Here is a 17,384-nt window from a genome sequence, read left to right as displayed (position 1 = left end):
TTTTTGTATATTTAGGAGAGATGGGGTTTCATCATCTTGGCCAGGCTGGTCTTGAACTCCTGATCTCGTGATCCACCTGCCTTGGCTTCTCAAAGCACTGGGATTACAGGCGTGAGTCATTGCACCTGGTCACAGCAAAAACATTTTAAATCACCTGCAACTCTGTGGTTACTCAGAGTAACCACCAGTGACCTTACAGTGTAAATGCCAAAATAAACTTTATATTTTTTTCCCATATGTGTCACTGTCTCCATGCTGATAAACAGGGATCTCTATTCTCACCTCCCAGTAAGTATGGAAATAAGTAAATAAATAAACAACACTAGGAGGCCAGATCTCACTATGTGTCCCAGGCCGGTCTCAAATTCTTGGGCTCAAGTGATCCTCTCACCTCAGCCTCCTAAGTAGCTGGAACTATAGGGCTGTGCTGCCACACCTGGATGAACACAATTTTTAAGAGCAGTTTGAGTTTCACAGCTGATAAATTATTTTTAAGACTTGTTTTAACACATCATTCAGTGTGGGACCTGCCTTTTTGATAGTTCTATCTCTGTCTCCATTGGTATTGTAGATTCTGGCATAGAAATGTTGGCCTTGGCAGATGGCAGATAGAGAGCTTTCTCCAGATGGACAGGGCTACGTCTGCTACTCCCTGGGGATGGCTGCTCCACCAAGCCTGCTCACATCACCGAAGCCTGCATTTCCCCTCTGGTCTTGCTGAAACCCAGACACCCAGAGCTCTCCTGCCACCTCCCTGACCAAGCCTACTGAAAAAGAGGCAAAGTTAGTCTGAGGAGACTTGTTCCTAGCGTGGCAGACCCCTGTGGTGATGTACCCAATGCCTTATCCATCTTTTTCTTTTTTTTTTTGAGACGGAGTCTCGCTCAGTCGCCCAGGCTGGAGTGCAGTGGCGCGATCTCGGCTCACTGCAAGCTCTGCCTCCCGGGTTCACGCCATTCTCCTGCCTCAGCCTCCCAAGTAGCTGGGACTACAAGCGCTTGCTGCCACGCCCGGCTAATTTTTTGTATTTTTAGTAGAGATGGGGTTTCACCGTGTTAGCCAGGATGGTCTCGATCTCCTGACCTCGTGATCCGCCCGTCTCGGCCTCCCAAAGCGCTGGGATTACAGGCTTGAGCCACCGCGCCCGGCCTTATCCATCTTTTTCTTTCCTGGTGTCGGAACCCTGAGTTTTATGCCAGGTGCAGTGGCTCACATCTGGAATCCCAGAACCTTAGGAGGCCAAGGTGGAAGGATTGCTAGAGACCATGAGTTCAAGGCCAGTCTGGCCAACATAGCCAGACTCCATCTTTACAAATCATTTACAAAAAAAAAAAAAATTAGCCAGGCACTGTGGTGTGTACCTGTAGTCTGTAATCCCAATTACACATGAGGTTAAGGCAGGAGGATCACTTGAACCCAGGAGTTCAAGGCTGCACTGAGCTGTGATCATGCCATTGCACTCCAGCCTGGGCAACACAGCAAGACCCTGTCTCTTACAAATAAAACAAACAAATAAAAACCCCTGATTCTTACCAAGGAGGTATTGTGTGCAGCTAAGAGTCTCCATTTCCCAGCTCTCTTTGCAGCAAAGGATGGGCATGTGACATAGCTCAGGCCAAGGTCCAGATAAGTCCCCAGGGTGGATGCCCGTTCTGAACATCAAAAAGGCAAAACCTTTCCCCCCTTCTGCCTACCTGGAATCCCTGTACTTTCTCATTTCATCCTCACAGTAGGTACATGGAGAAGGCATCATCCTCATTTTACAAGTGAGGAAACTGACGTTCAGAGAAGCAAACTGACTTTCTCAAGGTTGCAAGGCTCAGTTAGCTCTTCCATGAAAACTGAAGTGGCCAACTCACTGCATTGAAATTAACTGGCCTGGCCGGGCACGGTGGCTCACGCCTGTAATCCCAGCACTTTGGCAGGCCGACACAGGCAGATCACCTGAGGTTGGGAGTTTGAGACTAGTGTGATCAACATGGAGAAACCCCGTCTCTACTAAAAATTTAAAATTAACCGGGCATGGTGGTGCATGCCTGTAATCCCAGCTACTCAGGAGGCTGAAGCAGGAGGATCTCTTGAACCTGGGAGGCAAAGGTCGCAGTGGGCCGAGATTGCGCCACTACACTCCAGCCTGGGCAACAAAAGCGAAACTCTGTCAAAAAAAAAAAAAAAAGGAAGAAAAGGAAGGAAGGAAGGAGGGAGGGAGAGAGGGAGGAAGGAAGGAAGGAAGGAGGGAAGGAGGGAAGGAGGGAAAGGAATTAACTGGCTTTAAGTTTCCCATTTTGGCCAGGCTGCCAGGAAGCTGAGGGCTTACTGTGAAGCTCAAATCTAGCACTGCCCCTTAGCATGGGGACTTAGCTCTCTCCTTTCCCTTGTCCTCAGCACCTGTCACGAGGCTTGAGAGAGCAGTCCTTTTCTGTGGGGTGCCTCTGGCCCTCTTTTGGAAAGCTGGGGTGGGGGAAATGGTGTCCATGTGGCAGTTATCTATCTTCATTGGCTTCTCCAGACCTCTACTCTGCGCTGGGCGGTGGGAGATGACAGGAATGGACGTGAATGGGCTCTGGTTTCTGCTTGGGCTGGGCCAGTAGGGAGCTCTGGTAGGAGGGAGCCCGCTCACAGCCTCCCCTTGTCAGGAAGCCTCATCCACAGGGTCTTGTCCCAGGGAGCACCCCACTCCTCCCAGTATCAGGCCAAAGGTCATATCACTATAAATAGCCCGGCGCCCTATCCTATCCCTTGCTTTTTCCTATACATGCCCACACCTTTGTAAACTGTCCCCTTACCACAATCTCCTCAAATCACCCAATTCAAGTGTTTCCTGCCAGGGTCCTGAACACGGAGCACATTTAAACGGCATTGTTGGCCGGGGACGGTGGCTCACGCCTGTAATCACAGTACTTTGGGAGGCTGAGACGGGTGGAGAATCTGAGGTCGGGAGTTCAAGACCAGCCTGGCCAACATGGATAAACCCCATCGCTACTAAAAATACAAAAATTAGCCGGGCGTGGTGATGCATGCCTGTAGTCCCAGCTACTGGGGAGCCTGAGGCAGGAGAATCACTTGAACCCAAGAGGCGGAGGTTCTAGTGAGCCGCAATCATGCCATTGCACTCCAGCCTGGGAGATAAGGATGAAACTCAGTCTCAAAAAAGAAAAACAAAAGGAACAGGGGCATTGTTAGATTTTCAGATCCTCTAGAGCTCTGAAAACTCTATCCCCTCCCTACTCCCCCGACTCTAGTCGGCAGAGCTCAGCTGTCTCATTCCCTCGTGTTGGGACCTTACAGCCAGCCCCTAACTGGAAGCACCTCCGTGTCTCCAGCCCCAGCCCCACGTCCCACCAATCCTCTGTGAATGAGGCCATGGCCTCCCTCCACTGCCCTGAGCTCCAGGCGGGCATAGAAAGAAGGCATCGGGCCCTGGGCAGGTGCACAGGCGCTGCAGGTTCTCAGGTTTGCCGGGTGCATTGTAACTAGCACCCCCTCAGAAAGGAGAATTTGGGGTTGTGGGTGGGGGAACTGTCACATGAGCTGAAGGACAGACCAACGTGATGGGTGAAATGACAGCTGTGCACGGGGCATCGTGGAGCACAGCAGGAGGGGCACCCGCTCATCCCTGCTGGGGGTGGAGGTCATGGAGCAGGTGTTCCTGGAGTCAGGTCTGAGCCGATCCTAGCAGGTAAACAGTAGAGGCACCCAGACAGCGGGAACAGCATGGACAAAGAACAGGAGGGGGCTGCTGGCTGTCCCGGGCATGGCTGAGGGCAGAGTAGGTGGTGGAGGGAAGACAGAGGGGAGGTGGGCAGGAGCTGGGGTGGGCCCACAGTCGACCAACAAGGGGTCTGGACTCCAGGCCATAAGCCTCAGGGAGCGTTAAGCACAGGGACATCTGCCATATTCACTTTAAGGTTGGACGGGAGGAGAGCCAGCCAGGAGCTTGCCTGTTTGAGAGAGAAACAAGGCCTGGCCTCCCGAAGTGAGGGACTCATCCCATTCACCTCTTCCCCTGTCCTGGCCCTACAAGCACATATCGGGTTAAACCCACTCCGGCTCCTCCAACACTCCTGGCTCCCCAGCTCGCCTCTTCTAGTTCGTCCCACATGCAAGGCGGCCCTGAGAACCCGCAGGGCCCAGCCAAGGAGGGCGCCAGGCTGCGAGGGAAGCCCCTCGACTTTCCCACCCCACTCCCCTAAACAGCCTCCAACGCATCTGTGTTATTTTTATTTTCTTTGCTTTGGTCTATACAAAAAAAAACCAATAACCAAAAACATAAAGCGATAATAATAAAACACTCTGCTGGGACCTCCCCCAGCCCCCCACACCACGTGCAGGAGATGGGGGGGTCTGAAACAGGAAGGGGAAGAGAAAGCCCCTCACCACACACCAGAGGGGTCAGCCAAGAGCACTTCTCAGGGTCAGCTGGGGCAGCTGTGTGGGTGGGACAGGGGTGTGAGGGAGCTGTCCCCAGAGCTCCCCGGGGAGTGAGGGGTGGGCAAAGCCAACTAAGCATCCTGGAGAGAGAAGTCGGCGTCTCCTGGAGCAGGTGACTCACTCCATATCTCCTCCCCATCTCCCCTGGACGGTCCCTGAACTTTTCAAGAGAAGCTTTGGATTTCGGGGGGTTGGGTCTTGAACCTGGGCCCTGGAGACCCTGGGGGCTTAGGGCAGTTGGTCAGTGGAGTTCAGTGAGAAAATCAGACCCAGAGAAGGAACCAAAGCCCTTCCAGGCCCAGGCAGCTGGAGACAGGGAGGCTGGGAGTTTGGGGGGGTTGCTGGGGGGAAACAGAAAGGGTGCTTGAGTCTGAAGCTTTAGTGGCCAGGGCCACAGGGGCGGGGAGGGGGTGTTAGGCCCTGGACCCATGCCCAGGACAGAAAAGCAGGAGCAGAACACTATCCCAAGAAAGACCCTACAGAGGACCTCTGGAGGCGCGGGGTGCAGCAGGAAGTCACGCCCCGGCTTCCCCAGCTCAGGCACTTTTCCGTCTTGCCCCATCGCCTGCACGGAGAGCCTCTCAGATGAGGAACCGCACCTGTTGGGGGAGCGGGGACAGACAGGGGTCAGGGGCTCAGTGGACCTGCATCCACAGAAGCTCATGCCACTCCGTGTCACCTGCCCACCACCCCCAGAAGGGGCCAGCAGGAACAGGACTCCCCACCCCCACCAAAGACACAAGAAGAAGGCAGGCCAGGGCACGCCGTGCTTGGGGAAGCTCAGCAGCAAAGGGTCCCCCCCAAAAGAGAAGCACAGGTTTCAGCGGGGAGATGGGAGGGCCTCCAACAGAAGTAGGTTCTAGAGAGGAGGGAAAAGCCTGCAAAGAGGGGGCCGTACTGGGGCCAGGCCGCCTAGGCCAGCATGTGGTCTGCAGTGGGGTACGGGGGCCTGAGGCCGTCGCTATACGTGTCGATGGGGTAGTCTCCGTCCATGTCCATGTGCATCTCCAGCGGGTCAAGGGGCACATCGCTGGAGTACATGGGGCGGTAGGTGGCATCCATGTCTGGGGACGAAAAGTGGGGGGTCGGTCCTTGGGTCTGCAAGCCACCCTGCAGGGGGCAGCCTGCACAGCCTTCAGCTGCCTCCTCTACCCATGCCCACCCATGGTGGGCCTGACCCCCTCCCCAGACCCCACACCAGGGCATCTAGACTGGGGTACATGTGGATGCCACAGAGCAGTTGCCACTGGTCCTCTGGCCCCGGAGACATAATATTGCCCCCTCACACCCACACAGCCACCCAGGATCTCCAGGGTCCTGAAGAGCCTGGCACACACTTACCATCTCCGTAGGGCTCATTGATGGGAATCATGCTCTGGGCCTGAAAAAGGAGAGAGAAACATGGAGGAGAGGCTTGAAAATGCAGGCTCCAAGCTGGATCTCAGCTGGGGGGCAGGGAGAGATGCTTCTAAAAGAAGGGGCTGGGCCAGATGTGGTGGCTCATGCCTGTAATCCCAGCACTCTGGGAGGCGAAGGCTGGCGGATCACTTGAGGTCAGGAGTTTCGGACCAGCCTGGCCAACACGGTGAAACCCCGTCTCTACTAAAAATACAAAAAAAATAGCTGGGCGTGGTGGCGCACACCTGTAATCCCAGTTACTTGGGAGGCTGAGGCAAGAGAATTGCTTGAGCGGGGAGGCAGAGGATGCAGTGAGCTGAGATTGCGCCACTGCACTCCAGCCTGGGCCACAGAGCGAGACTCCATCTCAAAAAAAATAAAAAATAGCCCGGGCACAGTGGCGCACACCTGTAATCCCAGCACTTTGGGAGGCCAAGGTGGGCAGATTACAAGGTCAGGAGATCTAGATCATCCTGGCCAACATGGGGAAACCCTGTCTCTACTAAAAATACAAAAATTAGCTGGGTGTGGTAGCATGCGCCTGTAGTCCCAGTTACTCAGGAGGCTAAGGCAGGAGAATTGCCTGAAACCAGGAGGCAGAGGTTGCAGTGAGCCAAGATCATGCCACTGCCCTCCAGCCTGGCGACAGACCAAGACTCCGTCTCAAAAAAATACATAAATAAATAAATAAATAAATAAATAAAAGAGGGGGCCACAGAAAAGCAAAGAGGCCTTGGAGGAATACAGGATGATGAAATGGGGTTACCCAGTGCCCTGATGTACTCGTGTCCTCAGTACTCCCCAGGGAGGAGGGTTCCCCATTCATGGAGCAGGAACTCCTGCTGGATTAGAGCAGCTCATGGGAGGAGGGTAGGAGGCAGAGGACTCAAGAATGGGTGCAGGGCACTGCTCCATCCTGGAAAAGACTGCCCATAGCCTATCCAGCACCTCCACGCAAATTAGGAAAAGCACCCCCTCCTCAAACACCGTATACTCATTTGGGCAAAATAAAAATTGGCATTGTGTGGATATATGGTTCAACCTGCTACGTCCATCTGCTAGGAATTATTATAAATGATCCAACTACAAAATAAAAATCTATAAAGTTGACAGTAGTAGGAGACCCCCAAAAGTGTTGCCCTTGGGCAGTGCACAACCTGTGCAACCAACTACTGCGGTCCAGCCAAGGATACTCACAGCCTCCCAGGCAGCCGGGTCATGCTTGAAGAGGGAGTTGGTGAGCTCCACGGACACACGCTTCCGGTAGTCTGGGTTCTTATCCTCAGAGATGCGGAACAGGACAGCAGCAGCGTAGGTGGCTGAGCAGAGAGGAGAGGAAAAGCCAGGTTAAACGTCTGCCAGCCTCCATCATGGCTGGGGGAGTGGGACCCAGCTGCCCTCTCCCAGCTCACCAGTGCCCTCGTTGCGGGAGTGCAGCAACTCCATGAGTGGGGCCGAGGCCCCCTCTGCATCAATGGCGTCGGCCGCCTCCTTGTCCTGGGCCAGCTCACATAGCACCCCGGCGGCCACGCGCTGGATGTTCTCCACCGATGAGTACAGGAGCTGGGGAGAGGGGACATGGGAAGCAGGGGAGAGGTGGGAAGGGGTGAGGCAGGCCTGACAACACACCCCACAGCCCTGCCCACCTCCACCCTGTAGCAATTCCATAGTGGAAAACGGGCCATCACTGGGGAGTAAGTGTTACTGCTTTAAACTGGGCTGAGCGTTGTTCATGAACTACCTTGAAATTACCTGTGACTCTGCCTCATCTAACCATTGGAATCTAGTGTTAATGAGCTCACTGACATGAAAGATGTTAAACTCTTGTCTGTTATGGTACTTGCACATATTCTCCCAGTTCGCTGATTTTTTTTTTTAATGCTTTTTTAAGGTTCTTTCTGAAATAGATGGTTTTCATGTTTATGTGGTTGAATCTCAAGTTTTTTTTGTTTTTGTTTGTTCCATTTGTGATCTCTTTCCTTGCTTTGAAGCTTAGAAAGCCATGCCTATGCAGGGGGTTGCTAAGTAGTCAATCTGGTGTGGCCACTTTCCTCCAAACTCCTCCAAAGACCTCTTGATGCCTGGTCCAGGCCCCCAAAATCTGGGACTCCTAACCTTGCCCTCTAAGCAGTGGTGGGGGGACCTCTCCTGCCCACCGGCCCCAGACTCACCTGCACAAACAGAGGGATGGTGTTGAGCCGGAAGATCTCCATGCGGTTCATGGGGTCCCGGGCGAGGATGTGCAGGGCTCCGGTGCAGCCCTCCACAATCTCCTCCATCCTCACACCATCCTGCGAGAGAAGAGGCAGGGGGCATGGGACAGGTGCTGTCAGCCGCATGAACTTCACAGACTCTTGGAATTGGCATCAGTTGCAACTGACCTCTGCATTCACACACAGACCCACAGAGGACACATGACCCCCCAGGAAGGTTGTCACAGGCACCACCAGCTCACATACCGTGTAGGGCTGCTGTGTGCCTGCAGCTACGTGGCGCTGGGCATCCTGGTGGGCCTTGACCAGCAGTTGGACGAGGCGGGGGATGACCGCTGCCTCCTGCAGTGGGGCATGGTTGGCTGGGCACAGGGCCAGATTCCTGATCAAACCGATGGTTGCCTGGCAAAAAAAAAAGGGGCAGCGATCAGGGGCACTTCTTGCACATCTGAAGGATCCCAGCTTCCCAGCTTCCCTCCTTCACCTCTTCTGTCCCCGAGGCCAGACTCAGGCATACTAGAAGATATCCAGAGAAGGAGACCATCCCAGCCATGTCACTTAATCCACAGGATCTGGGGGTGCTCATGGCTAATCCTTTTCTTTTTTTTTTTTTTTTTTTTTTTTGAGACAGAGTTTTCACTCTTGTTACCCAGGCTGGAGTGCAGTGATGTAATCTCACCTCACTGCAACCTCCACCTCCTGGGTTCAAGTGATTCTCCTGCCTCAGCCTCCTGAGTAGCTGCAATTACAGGAGCCTGCCACCATGCCCAACTAATTTTTTGTATTTTTAGTAGAGACGGGGTTTCGCCATGTTGGTCAGGCTGGTCTCAAACTCCTGACCTCAGGTGATCCACCCACCTCGGCCTCCCAAAGTGCTGAGATTACAAGTGTGAGCTACTGCACCCGGCCGCTTATGGCTAATTCTAATAGCCTTCACTAAAATGACACCCCATTCCAGAACATCCTGCCAGCCCCATGCCCAGACCCTCACCCTGTCCCCTCTCTCTTCACCACCCCGCACAGACACCACGGCCTTGCTTGCTTTTCTGGTCGTTCCCCAAGCCTGAATCTCAGGAGGTCTGTGCTCTGGGTGCCCCCGAGGCCTCCTGCTTGGGCAGTGCCCACATTCGCATGGGTCCCCAGCAGGGCAGCCCTGGAAGGAGGTGTCCTGAGACTCCCTCCCCAGGGTCCCTGACCCACAGGAGCCACTCTGGCCTCCCGGAGCCTCTCAAGGTGTCATCCATTTCATCCTCAAAACAAGATGCCAGGAGGGCAGGGATGAAAATCACGTGAGATGGGGATGTGAGCACATGGCAAATGACTTGCCAAGGTCACTTGGCACTTAGCTGCTGGGTTAGGATGCAAAGTCCCCCCTCGGGTTTGCAGCAGGGACCGAGCATCAAGGACGAGTCACACTGACATTTTTTTTTCTAAACATGGATTTTCTTTTTTTTAATTCAATGTATAGGCCGGGAGCAGTGGCTCACGCCTGTATTCTAGCACTTTGGGAGGCCAAGGCAGGCAGATCACTTTAGGTCAGGAGTTCGAGACCAGCCTGGCCAACATGGTGAAACTACATCTCTACTAAAAATACAGCAATTAGCTGGAAATTGCTTGACCCTGGGAGGCGGAGATTGCAGCGAGCTGAGATTGTGCCACTGCACTCCGGCCTGGGCAACAGAGCAAGACTCTGTCTCAAAAATAATAATAATAAATAATAATAATTCAATATATAGAATCACTTAGAGTCATTCTTTTTTTTTTGAGACGGAGTCTCACTCTGTCACCCGGGCTGGAGTGCAGTGGCCGGATCTCAGTTCACTGCAAGCTCCGCCTCCCGGGTTCACGCCATTCTCCGGCCTCAGCCTCCCGAGTAGCTGGGACTACAGGCGCCCGCCACGTCGCCCGGCTAGTTTTTTGTATTTTTTTAGTAGAGACGGGGTTTCACCGTGTTAGCCAGGATGGTCTCGATCTCCTGACCTCGTGATATACCTGCCTCGGCCTCCCGAAGGGCTGGGATTGTGCCTAGCTATGTTGTTTGTTTTTGTTTTCTTTTTGAGACAGAGTCTTGCTCTTTGCCCAGGCTGGAGTGCAGTGGCCGGATCTCAGCTCACTGCAAGCTCCGCCTCCCGGGTTCACGCCATTCTCCTGCCTCAGCCTCCCGAGTAGCTGGGACTACAGGCGCCCGCCACCTCGCCCGGCTAGTTTTTTGTATTTTTTAGTAGAGATGGGGTTTCACCGTGTTAGCCAGGATGGTCTCGATCTCCTGACCTCGTGATCTGCCCGTCTCGGTCTTCCAATTTTTTTTCTTTTTGAGACGGAGTCTCACTCTGTCACCCAGGCTGGAGTACAGTGGCGTGATCTTGGCTCACTGCAAGCTCCGCCTCCCAGGTTCACACTATTCTCCTGCCTCAGCCTCCCGAGCGGCTGGGACCACAGGCGCCCACCACCACGCCCGGCTAATTTTTTTGTATTATTTTAGTAGAGATGGAGTTTCACCGTGTTAGCCAGGATGGTCTCGATCTCCTGACCTCGTGATATACCTGCCTCGGCCTCCCGAAGGGCTGGGATTGTGCCTAGCTATGTTGTTTGTTTTTGTTTTCCAAGACGGGGTCTCTCTCTGTCACCCAGGCTGGAGTGCAATGGAGAGACCTCAGCTCACTGCAACCTCTGCCTTCTGGGTTCAAGTAATTCTTCTGCCTTGGCCTTCCAAGTAGCTGAGATTACAGGCACAGACCACCATGGCCAGCTAATTTTTGTATTTTTTGTAGAGGCGGGGACTTACTATGTTGGCCAGGCTGGTCTCAAACTCCTGACATCAGGTAATCCTCCCGCCTCAGCCTCCCAAAGTACTAGGATTACAGGCGTGAGCCACTGCGCCTGGCTTGTCTGTACTATTACATTGTCTTAAATGTAGCTAGCGGATGCCCCTGCCAGCTGGCTCCTGTGCCCGTTGACAAGACCCTCATGTATGGTAGCTTCCTCACTCTCTGGCACCAGATGCCACCTTGCCTTTGGCTGCCTTCCTTGCCTCTACATATGGATACACACACATACACATGCCTTTCTCCATAACTGTCCCTTGGGCCTGCCCAGCCCTTGGCCCACTCTCACTTCCCCTGCCTGACAGGGAAGTGACACACATCTCTCTTCCACCCAGGTAGGCTCAAGAAGAAGACCCCACCCCTTTACACGCCCAACTCCCTGTGGGAGAGGCTAAGCATCCCCCAGAATCCTCTCTGCCCTGTGTCTCTGTAGTGGCTCTCCTGATTTTCAGCAGGACACACGGCCATCCGGCTGGTGATCACATTTCCTAACCTCCTTGCACCTTGATGTGGCCGAATGACCAAGTTCTGGAGTGTGAGCAGGAGTGATGTCTGACACTTTCTGGTGGCCGCTAGCCCTTCCCAGTTCTCAGGGCTAGAACACATCTGTGGGGATGATACAGTCCACTCATTCGTGTGAGGACAACTCTCTCGTCTATACCCAGTGGCATAAGAAATGTGCTCCCTGGACCAGTAGCAGCACCTGTGAGCTTGTTAGAAATACAGAATTGGGCTGGGCGCGGTGGCTCAAGCCTGTAATCCCAGCACTTTGGGAGGCCGAGACGGGCGGATCACGAGGTCAGAAGATGGAGACCATCCTGGCTAATACAGTGAAACCCCGTCTCTACTAAAAAATACAAAAATCTAGCCGGGCGAGGTGGCGGGCGCCTGTAGTCCCAGCTACTCGGGAGGCTGAGGCAGGAGAATGGCGTAAACCCGGGAGGCGGAGCTTGCAGTGAGCTGAGATCCGGCCACTGCACTCCAGCCTGGGTGACAGAGAAAGATTCCGTCTCAAAAAAAAAAAAAAAAAGAAATACAGAATTGGGCCGGGCGCAGTGGCTCACGCCTGTAATCCTAGCACTTTGGAAGTCCGAGGTGGGTGGATCACCTGAAGTCAGGAATTCGAGACCAGCCTAACCAACACAGAGAAACCCTGTCTCAACTAAAAAACACAAAATTAGCTGGGCATGGTGACACATGCCTATAGACCCAGCTACTTGGGAGGCTAAAGCAGGAGAATCGCTTGAACCCAGGAGGCGGAGGTTGCGGGGAGCCGAGATTGTGCCATTGCACTCCAGCCTGGGCAACAAGAGCAAAACTCTGTCTCAAAAACAAAAAAGACAAAAAAGAGAAGAAATACAGAATCATCCGGGCCCGGTGTCTTACACCTGTAATCCCAGCACTTCGGGAGGCCGAGGCTGGTGTATTGCTTCAGTTCAGGAGTTTGAGACCATTCTGAGCAACATGGCGAAATCCACTAAAAATACAAAAACTATCCGGACATGGTGGCATGCACCTATAATCTCAACTACTCAGGAGACCAACACAGGAGAATCGCTTGAACCCGGGAGGCAGAGGTTGCAGTGAGCCAAGATTGTACCACTGCACTCCAGCCTGAGCAATAGACAAAGACATTGTCTCAAAACAACAAAAAAAAGACATATGCAATCATGGGCCCTCTGCAGTAGGCCTGCTGAATTAGGACCTGTAGTGTGTGTGCGTGTGTGTGTGTGTGTGTGTGTGTGTGTGTGTGTGTGTGTGTTTGTTTTAGATTGCTTATTTGTTTGTTTTTTTGGTTTTTCAAATTTTTTTAAGAGATGGGTGTCTCAATATGTTACCCAGGCTGGTCTCAAACTCCTGGCCTCAAGTGATCCTTCCACCTCCGCCTCTGCCTCTGCCTCACAAAGTGCTAGAACTACAGATGTCTGCATCTGCCCCCAGTCTCCTATTTTTCTTTTCTTTTAAGACATAGGTTCTTGCTCTGTCACCCAGGCTGAAGTGCATTGATGCAGTCATAGCTCACTGTAACCTCCAACTCCTGTGCTCAAGCAATCCTCCCACCTAAGCCTCCCCTCCCCAGTAGCTGGGACTACAGGTGTGCACCACCACACCTGGCTAATTTTTGCTGTTGTTGTCGAGACAAGTCTTACTATGTTGTCCAGGCTGGTTTCAAATTCCTGGCCTCAAGCAATCCTCCTACCTTGGCCTCCCAAAGTGTTGGAATTACAGGCATGAGCCACCGTGGAACCTGCAGTTTAATGAAACCGCCCAGGGTACTCCTGTGCATTTTGAACTCTGAGCTCTGCCCTAGGGGCTGATGGAGCTAGAAGATAGAAAGAATCTGGAGAGCAGAGCCATTGTTGAGGTCTAAACTATTACACGAGAGAGAAATAAACTTCTGTCTTATTCAAGCCACTGTATTTAGGGCTTCTTTGCTACAGCAGCTTTGTCTATACCAATACAGCACCTAAGCCTGCTGCAGGGAGCTCCTTCCCCTCGCCTAACAGCCATACCTTGACCAGTGGCCACTGGTTGGGCTGGTTGAGCAGCTTCACAATGGCCGGGATGCCATAGTTGAGACGCACAGAGTTCTGGGCCATCTCGGCCTCAGGGTGGCGGCTAGTGAGGTGGCGCAGGGCGCAGACGGCAGGCTCTGTGATGTCGTCCTTGTCACCAGCACGCAGGATGGCGTGGATGAGAGCCTCCACACCGCTGTTCTGTGTCACCAGCGTCTTGTTCTTGCTGTTGTTGCAAGTCAGGTTGGAGAGTGTGCCCGTGGCACAGGTGAGGACGTTGACATCATCCACGCTTAGCTGGTTCACCAGAATCTTCAGCACACTCTCTAGGCCCTCCTGGAGGGAAAGGAAGGGATGGGAGAGTCAGGGAGCAGCCAGCTCCAGGGAGCCTTTTCGAATATGTCCAAGGGGAGTGGGATGACCTAAAGGGGTCAGCCCTGCCTGTGTGTGCCCGGGAATTTTCATCCCCATGACCCGCCACACCCTGTGAGAGGGTGTGACTATCTTGTGGTGCAAATGAGGCAATGAGGCTCAGCGAGGTTGAGGAACTTACCCACAGACACACAGCCAGTGGCTGGATCTGAACCCAGGCCTGACTCTATGCCCCACGTCTCTTCCCTCCAACCCATCAGCCTTTCCCTGGGGGCCTCAGACCCAAGCAGAACCCTCCTCAGGCCAAAGAACGGTGCCCAAGGGAGGCCTCAAGACCAGGAGGCAACTGTTGAGGGGGCCACATGTTTCCGTGGCCCAGCTGAGCCACGTCTACTCACTTGTCACCTTTCTGGGCCTTAGTGAAGGCAGCAGTGCTGCCCCACCACCCTGGGGCCTTGAGCCAAATCCACTTCCAGTAAAATCACTAACTCAGACGTCTCACTTCTCCCAGGGAGACACATAAGCCTTGTGGTGGGACAGAAAAACTCCAGCTTTGAGGACGGACAGTCCTGGGTTCAAATTCCAGTTCTGCCATTTACTACCTCTGACCATGGCTATTAGCTCCCCAAGCCTCAGTGCCTTCATCTAACTCACAGGGTCCCACACTCTAACCCCAGGTTGAACGAGCTAATGTCCACAAATGCCATGCAGAGGGCCAGCACAGGGTGGGCACTTGATAAACAGCATATTGCTGGGGGAGGCCTGAGGAACGGTTGTTGAAAGGAGGCACAGGGCACTTGCCCTGGAGCTGCATTTTTCCTTAAATTGTATTTTTAGTCATGGGGGCCTATCTCTTTGTACACTATTGCCCCAGCCCAGGGCCCAGGTCAAAACTGTTCTCTTGTTGGATGCAGCAGCTCACGCCTGTAATCCTAGCACTTTGGGAAGCCGAGGCAGGTGGATCACCTGAGGTGAGGAGTTCGAGACCAGCCTGACCAACAAGGTGAAACCCTGTCTCTATTAAAAATACAAAAGTTAGCCAGACATGGTGGCACACTCCTATAGTCCCAACTACTCGGGAGGGTGAGGCAGGAGAATCGCTTGAGCCCAGGAGGTGGAGCTTGCAGTGAGCCGAGACTGCACCACTGCACTCCAGCCTGGGTCACACAGCGAGATTCTGTCAAAAACCAAAAAAAAGAGATGAGGGTCTTCAAGGCATTTCCAGCCTCAGCCACAAGGAAGAGAGATTTAGAGCCCCCAGTCCTCCCACAGTACCTAAGGTCAGATGCCCAGACAGGAGGCTGGACGGGGCAGCTGAAGAGGTCAACCCCAAACCCAGATACCTCCCTCACCTGCTTTGTGGCCACGTCCGAGAGGTTGCGCAGGGTCCACAGGCAGTTCTGCACCAGGCGGGGGCTGTTGCTGGTCAGGTGCTTGCCCAGGGCCTGCATCCCACCTGGGGCAGGGATAGGGGTGCCATCAGCCATGGGCAGCATGGCTGACTCAGCTTGGCAGCTGGACAGAGCCCCCACCCCAGCCGCCCTCAAGGCCATCATACTCACCAGCCTCCACAATGGCAGGCTTATTGCTGGGACACACGGACAGCACCTTGAGCACACGACTGGTGGTCCAGAGCAGCTTCTCATAACTGTAGTTACGCATGATCTGCACGAGGGCCTGGGGCCCACCATTGGCCAGGATAATCAGCTGCAGGTGAAGAGGGAATGAGTGTGAGAAGGATGGGGAATATGACAGGAACAAGGAGGAGCGGGGCAGGAGACAGAGCTGTCATTACTGAGCTTCTGCTAACGCACAAATAGTTTGTTTTTTTATTTTAATGTATTTTTTTCTTTTTATAAAGATGGGGGTCTCGCTATGCTTAACTCCTGGCCTCAAATGATCCTCCCACCTCAGCCTCCCAAAGTGCTGGGATTACAGGTGTGAGCCACCATACCCAGCCAAACACCCCAGGAGTTTTTTGTTTGTTTGTTTGTTTGAGATAGAGTCTTGCTGTGTCACCCAGGCTGGAGTGCAGTGGCACGATCTCAGCTCACTGCAACCTTCGCCTCCTGGGTTCAAACAATTCTCATGCCTCAGCCTCCCAAGTGGCTGGGATTACAGGTGTGTGCCACCACGCCCGGCTAATTTCTGTATTTTTGGTGGGGATGGAGTTTCACTATGTTGGCCAGGCTGGTTTCAAACTCCTGACCTCAGGCAATTCACCTGCCTCGGCCTCCCAAAGTGCTGGCATTACAGGAGTGAGCCACCACACCCAGCCCACCCCAATAGTTTCGTGACTGTTACGTAAGCCAAAATTTTGAAAAAAAGGATAATACCCAGTGCTGACAAGGATGTGACAAGACTATATGCATACTCATTACCAGTTATGGCACTGGAAATTAGTCCAATCCTTCTGGAAACCCATCTGGCCATTTGGGTAAAAGCCTAGAAGTGTTAAAAATTGATGAGAATTTTTTCCACTCTTTGACAAAGGCTATACGCCCAAAGACATTCGTTAATTCGTTAGACAGCATTGTTTATAAAGGTGGAATAGGAGCAATCTAAATACCCTCCCTCAGAATAAAGCCTGAGGTCTCCACTTAATGATTGCTATCTGTAGGCTGGGTATAGTGGCTCATGACTTTAATCCCAGTATTTCGGAGGCTGAGACAGGAGGATTCCTTGAGGGTAGCCTGGGCAACAGAGCAAGACCCCATTCCCACAAAAAATTTAAAACTTAGCCCAGGTGCTAATTAGCTCAGTGGTACGTTCCTGTAGTCCTAGTTATCAGGAAGGCTAAGGTGGGAGGAATGCTTGAGCTCAGGAGTTTGAGGTTGCAGTGAGCTAGGATCACGCCACTGCACTCTAGCCTGGGTAACACAGTGAGACCCTGTCTCAAAAAAGAAAGAAAAGGAAGAAATGGGAAGGAAAGAAGAAAGCGAGGAAGAGAGGAAGAGGGAAAGGAAAAGGAAAAAGAAAGAGGAAAGCGGAAAGGAAAGGCAATCTGTCATTACTAGAGGGTGGTTTTGAGGACAATAGAGCAAAAAAAAATTTTTTTAAACATCATGCAGGCCAGACACAGTGACTCACACCTGTAATCCTGACACTTTGGGAGGCCAAGGCAGACAGATCACTTGAACCCAGGAGTTTGAGACCAGCCTGGGCAACATGGAGAAATCTCACCTCTACAAAAAATTAGTCGGGGGCCGGGCGCGGTGGCTCACGGTTGTAATCCCAGCACTTTGGGAGGCCGAGGCAGATGGATCACCTAAGGTCAGGAGTTCGAGACCAGCCTGGCCAACCTGGTGAAACCTTGTCTCGACTAAAAATACAAAAATTAGCTGGGCGTGGTGGTGGGCACCTGTAATCCCAGCTACTTGGGTGGCTGAGGTAGGAGAATCACTTGAACCCGGGAGGCAGAAGTTACAGTGAGCTGAGATCGCGCCACTACACTCCAGCCTGGGTGACAGAGTGAGACTCCATCTCAAAAAAAAAAAAGAAAAAAGAAAGAAAAGTAAAAAAGAATTAGTCGGGTATGGTGGCACATGCCTGAAGTCCTAGCTACTCTGGAGGCTGAGGTGGGAGGATCATCTGAGCCCAGGAAGTCAAGGCTGCAGTGAGCCCTGATT

At 53.0% G+C, this 17,384-nt stretch overlaps 1 protein-coding gene across 2 annotated transcripts in view; it reads right to left on the bottom strand.

Moving 5' to 3' along the window:
* Window positions 1-4,205: 4,205 nt before the first annotated feature.
* The window catches only part of JUP (junction plakoglobin), a 32,994-nt gene continuing 19,815 nt past the window's right edge, over window positions 4,206-17,384 (bottom strand). For both annotated transcript variants that reach the window (XM_011929755.1, XM_011929756.1), the window contains exons 6-15: window positions 15,318-15,462; window positions 15,108-15,211; window positions 13,381-13,719; window positions 8,289-8,444; window positions 8,001-8,120; window positions 7,242-7,392; window positions 7,027-7,148; window positions 5,773-5,812; window positions 5,330-5,495; window positions 4,206-5,030 (exon numbers count right to left, since the gene is read on the bottom strand). In XM_011929755.1, coding sequence (XP_011785145.1) covers window positions 5,344-5,495; window positions 5,773-5,812; window positions 7,027-7,148; window positions 7,242-7,392; window positions 8,001-8,120; window positions 8,289-8,444; window positions 13,381-13,719; window positions 15,108-15,211; window positions 15,318-15,462 — 1,329 coding nt within the window. In that variant the 3' untranslated portion in view covers window positions 4,206-5,030; window positions 5,330-5,343. The remainder of the gene's footprint in view (window positions 5,031-5,329; window positions 5,496-5,772; window positions 5,813-7,026; window positions 7,149-7,241; window positions 7,393-8,000; window positions 8,121-8,288; window positions 8,445-13,380; window positions 13,720-15,107; window positions 15,212-15,317; window positions 15,463-17,384) is intronic.

This window comes from Colobus angolensis, unplaced genomic scaffold, assembly GCF_000951035.1.
Source record: "Colobus angolensis palliatus isolate OR3802 unplaced genomic scaffold, Cang.pa_1.0 Scaffold83, whole genome shotgun sequence".
In the NCBI taxonomy this organism is placed as follows: domain Eukaryota; kingdom Metazoa; phylum Chordata; class Mammalia; order Primates; family Cercopithecidae; genus Colobus; species Colobus angolensis.
Note: the sequence above shows the minus strand (reverse complement) of the source record. Positions and strands in the feature narration are given on the sequence as shown.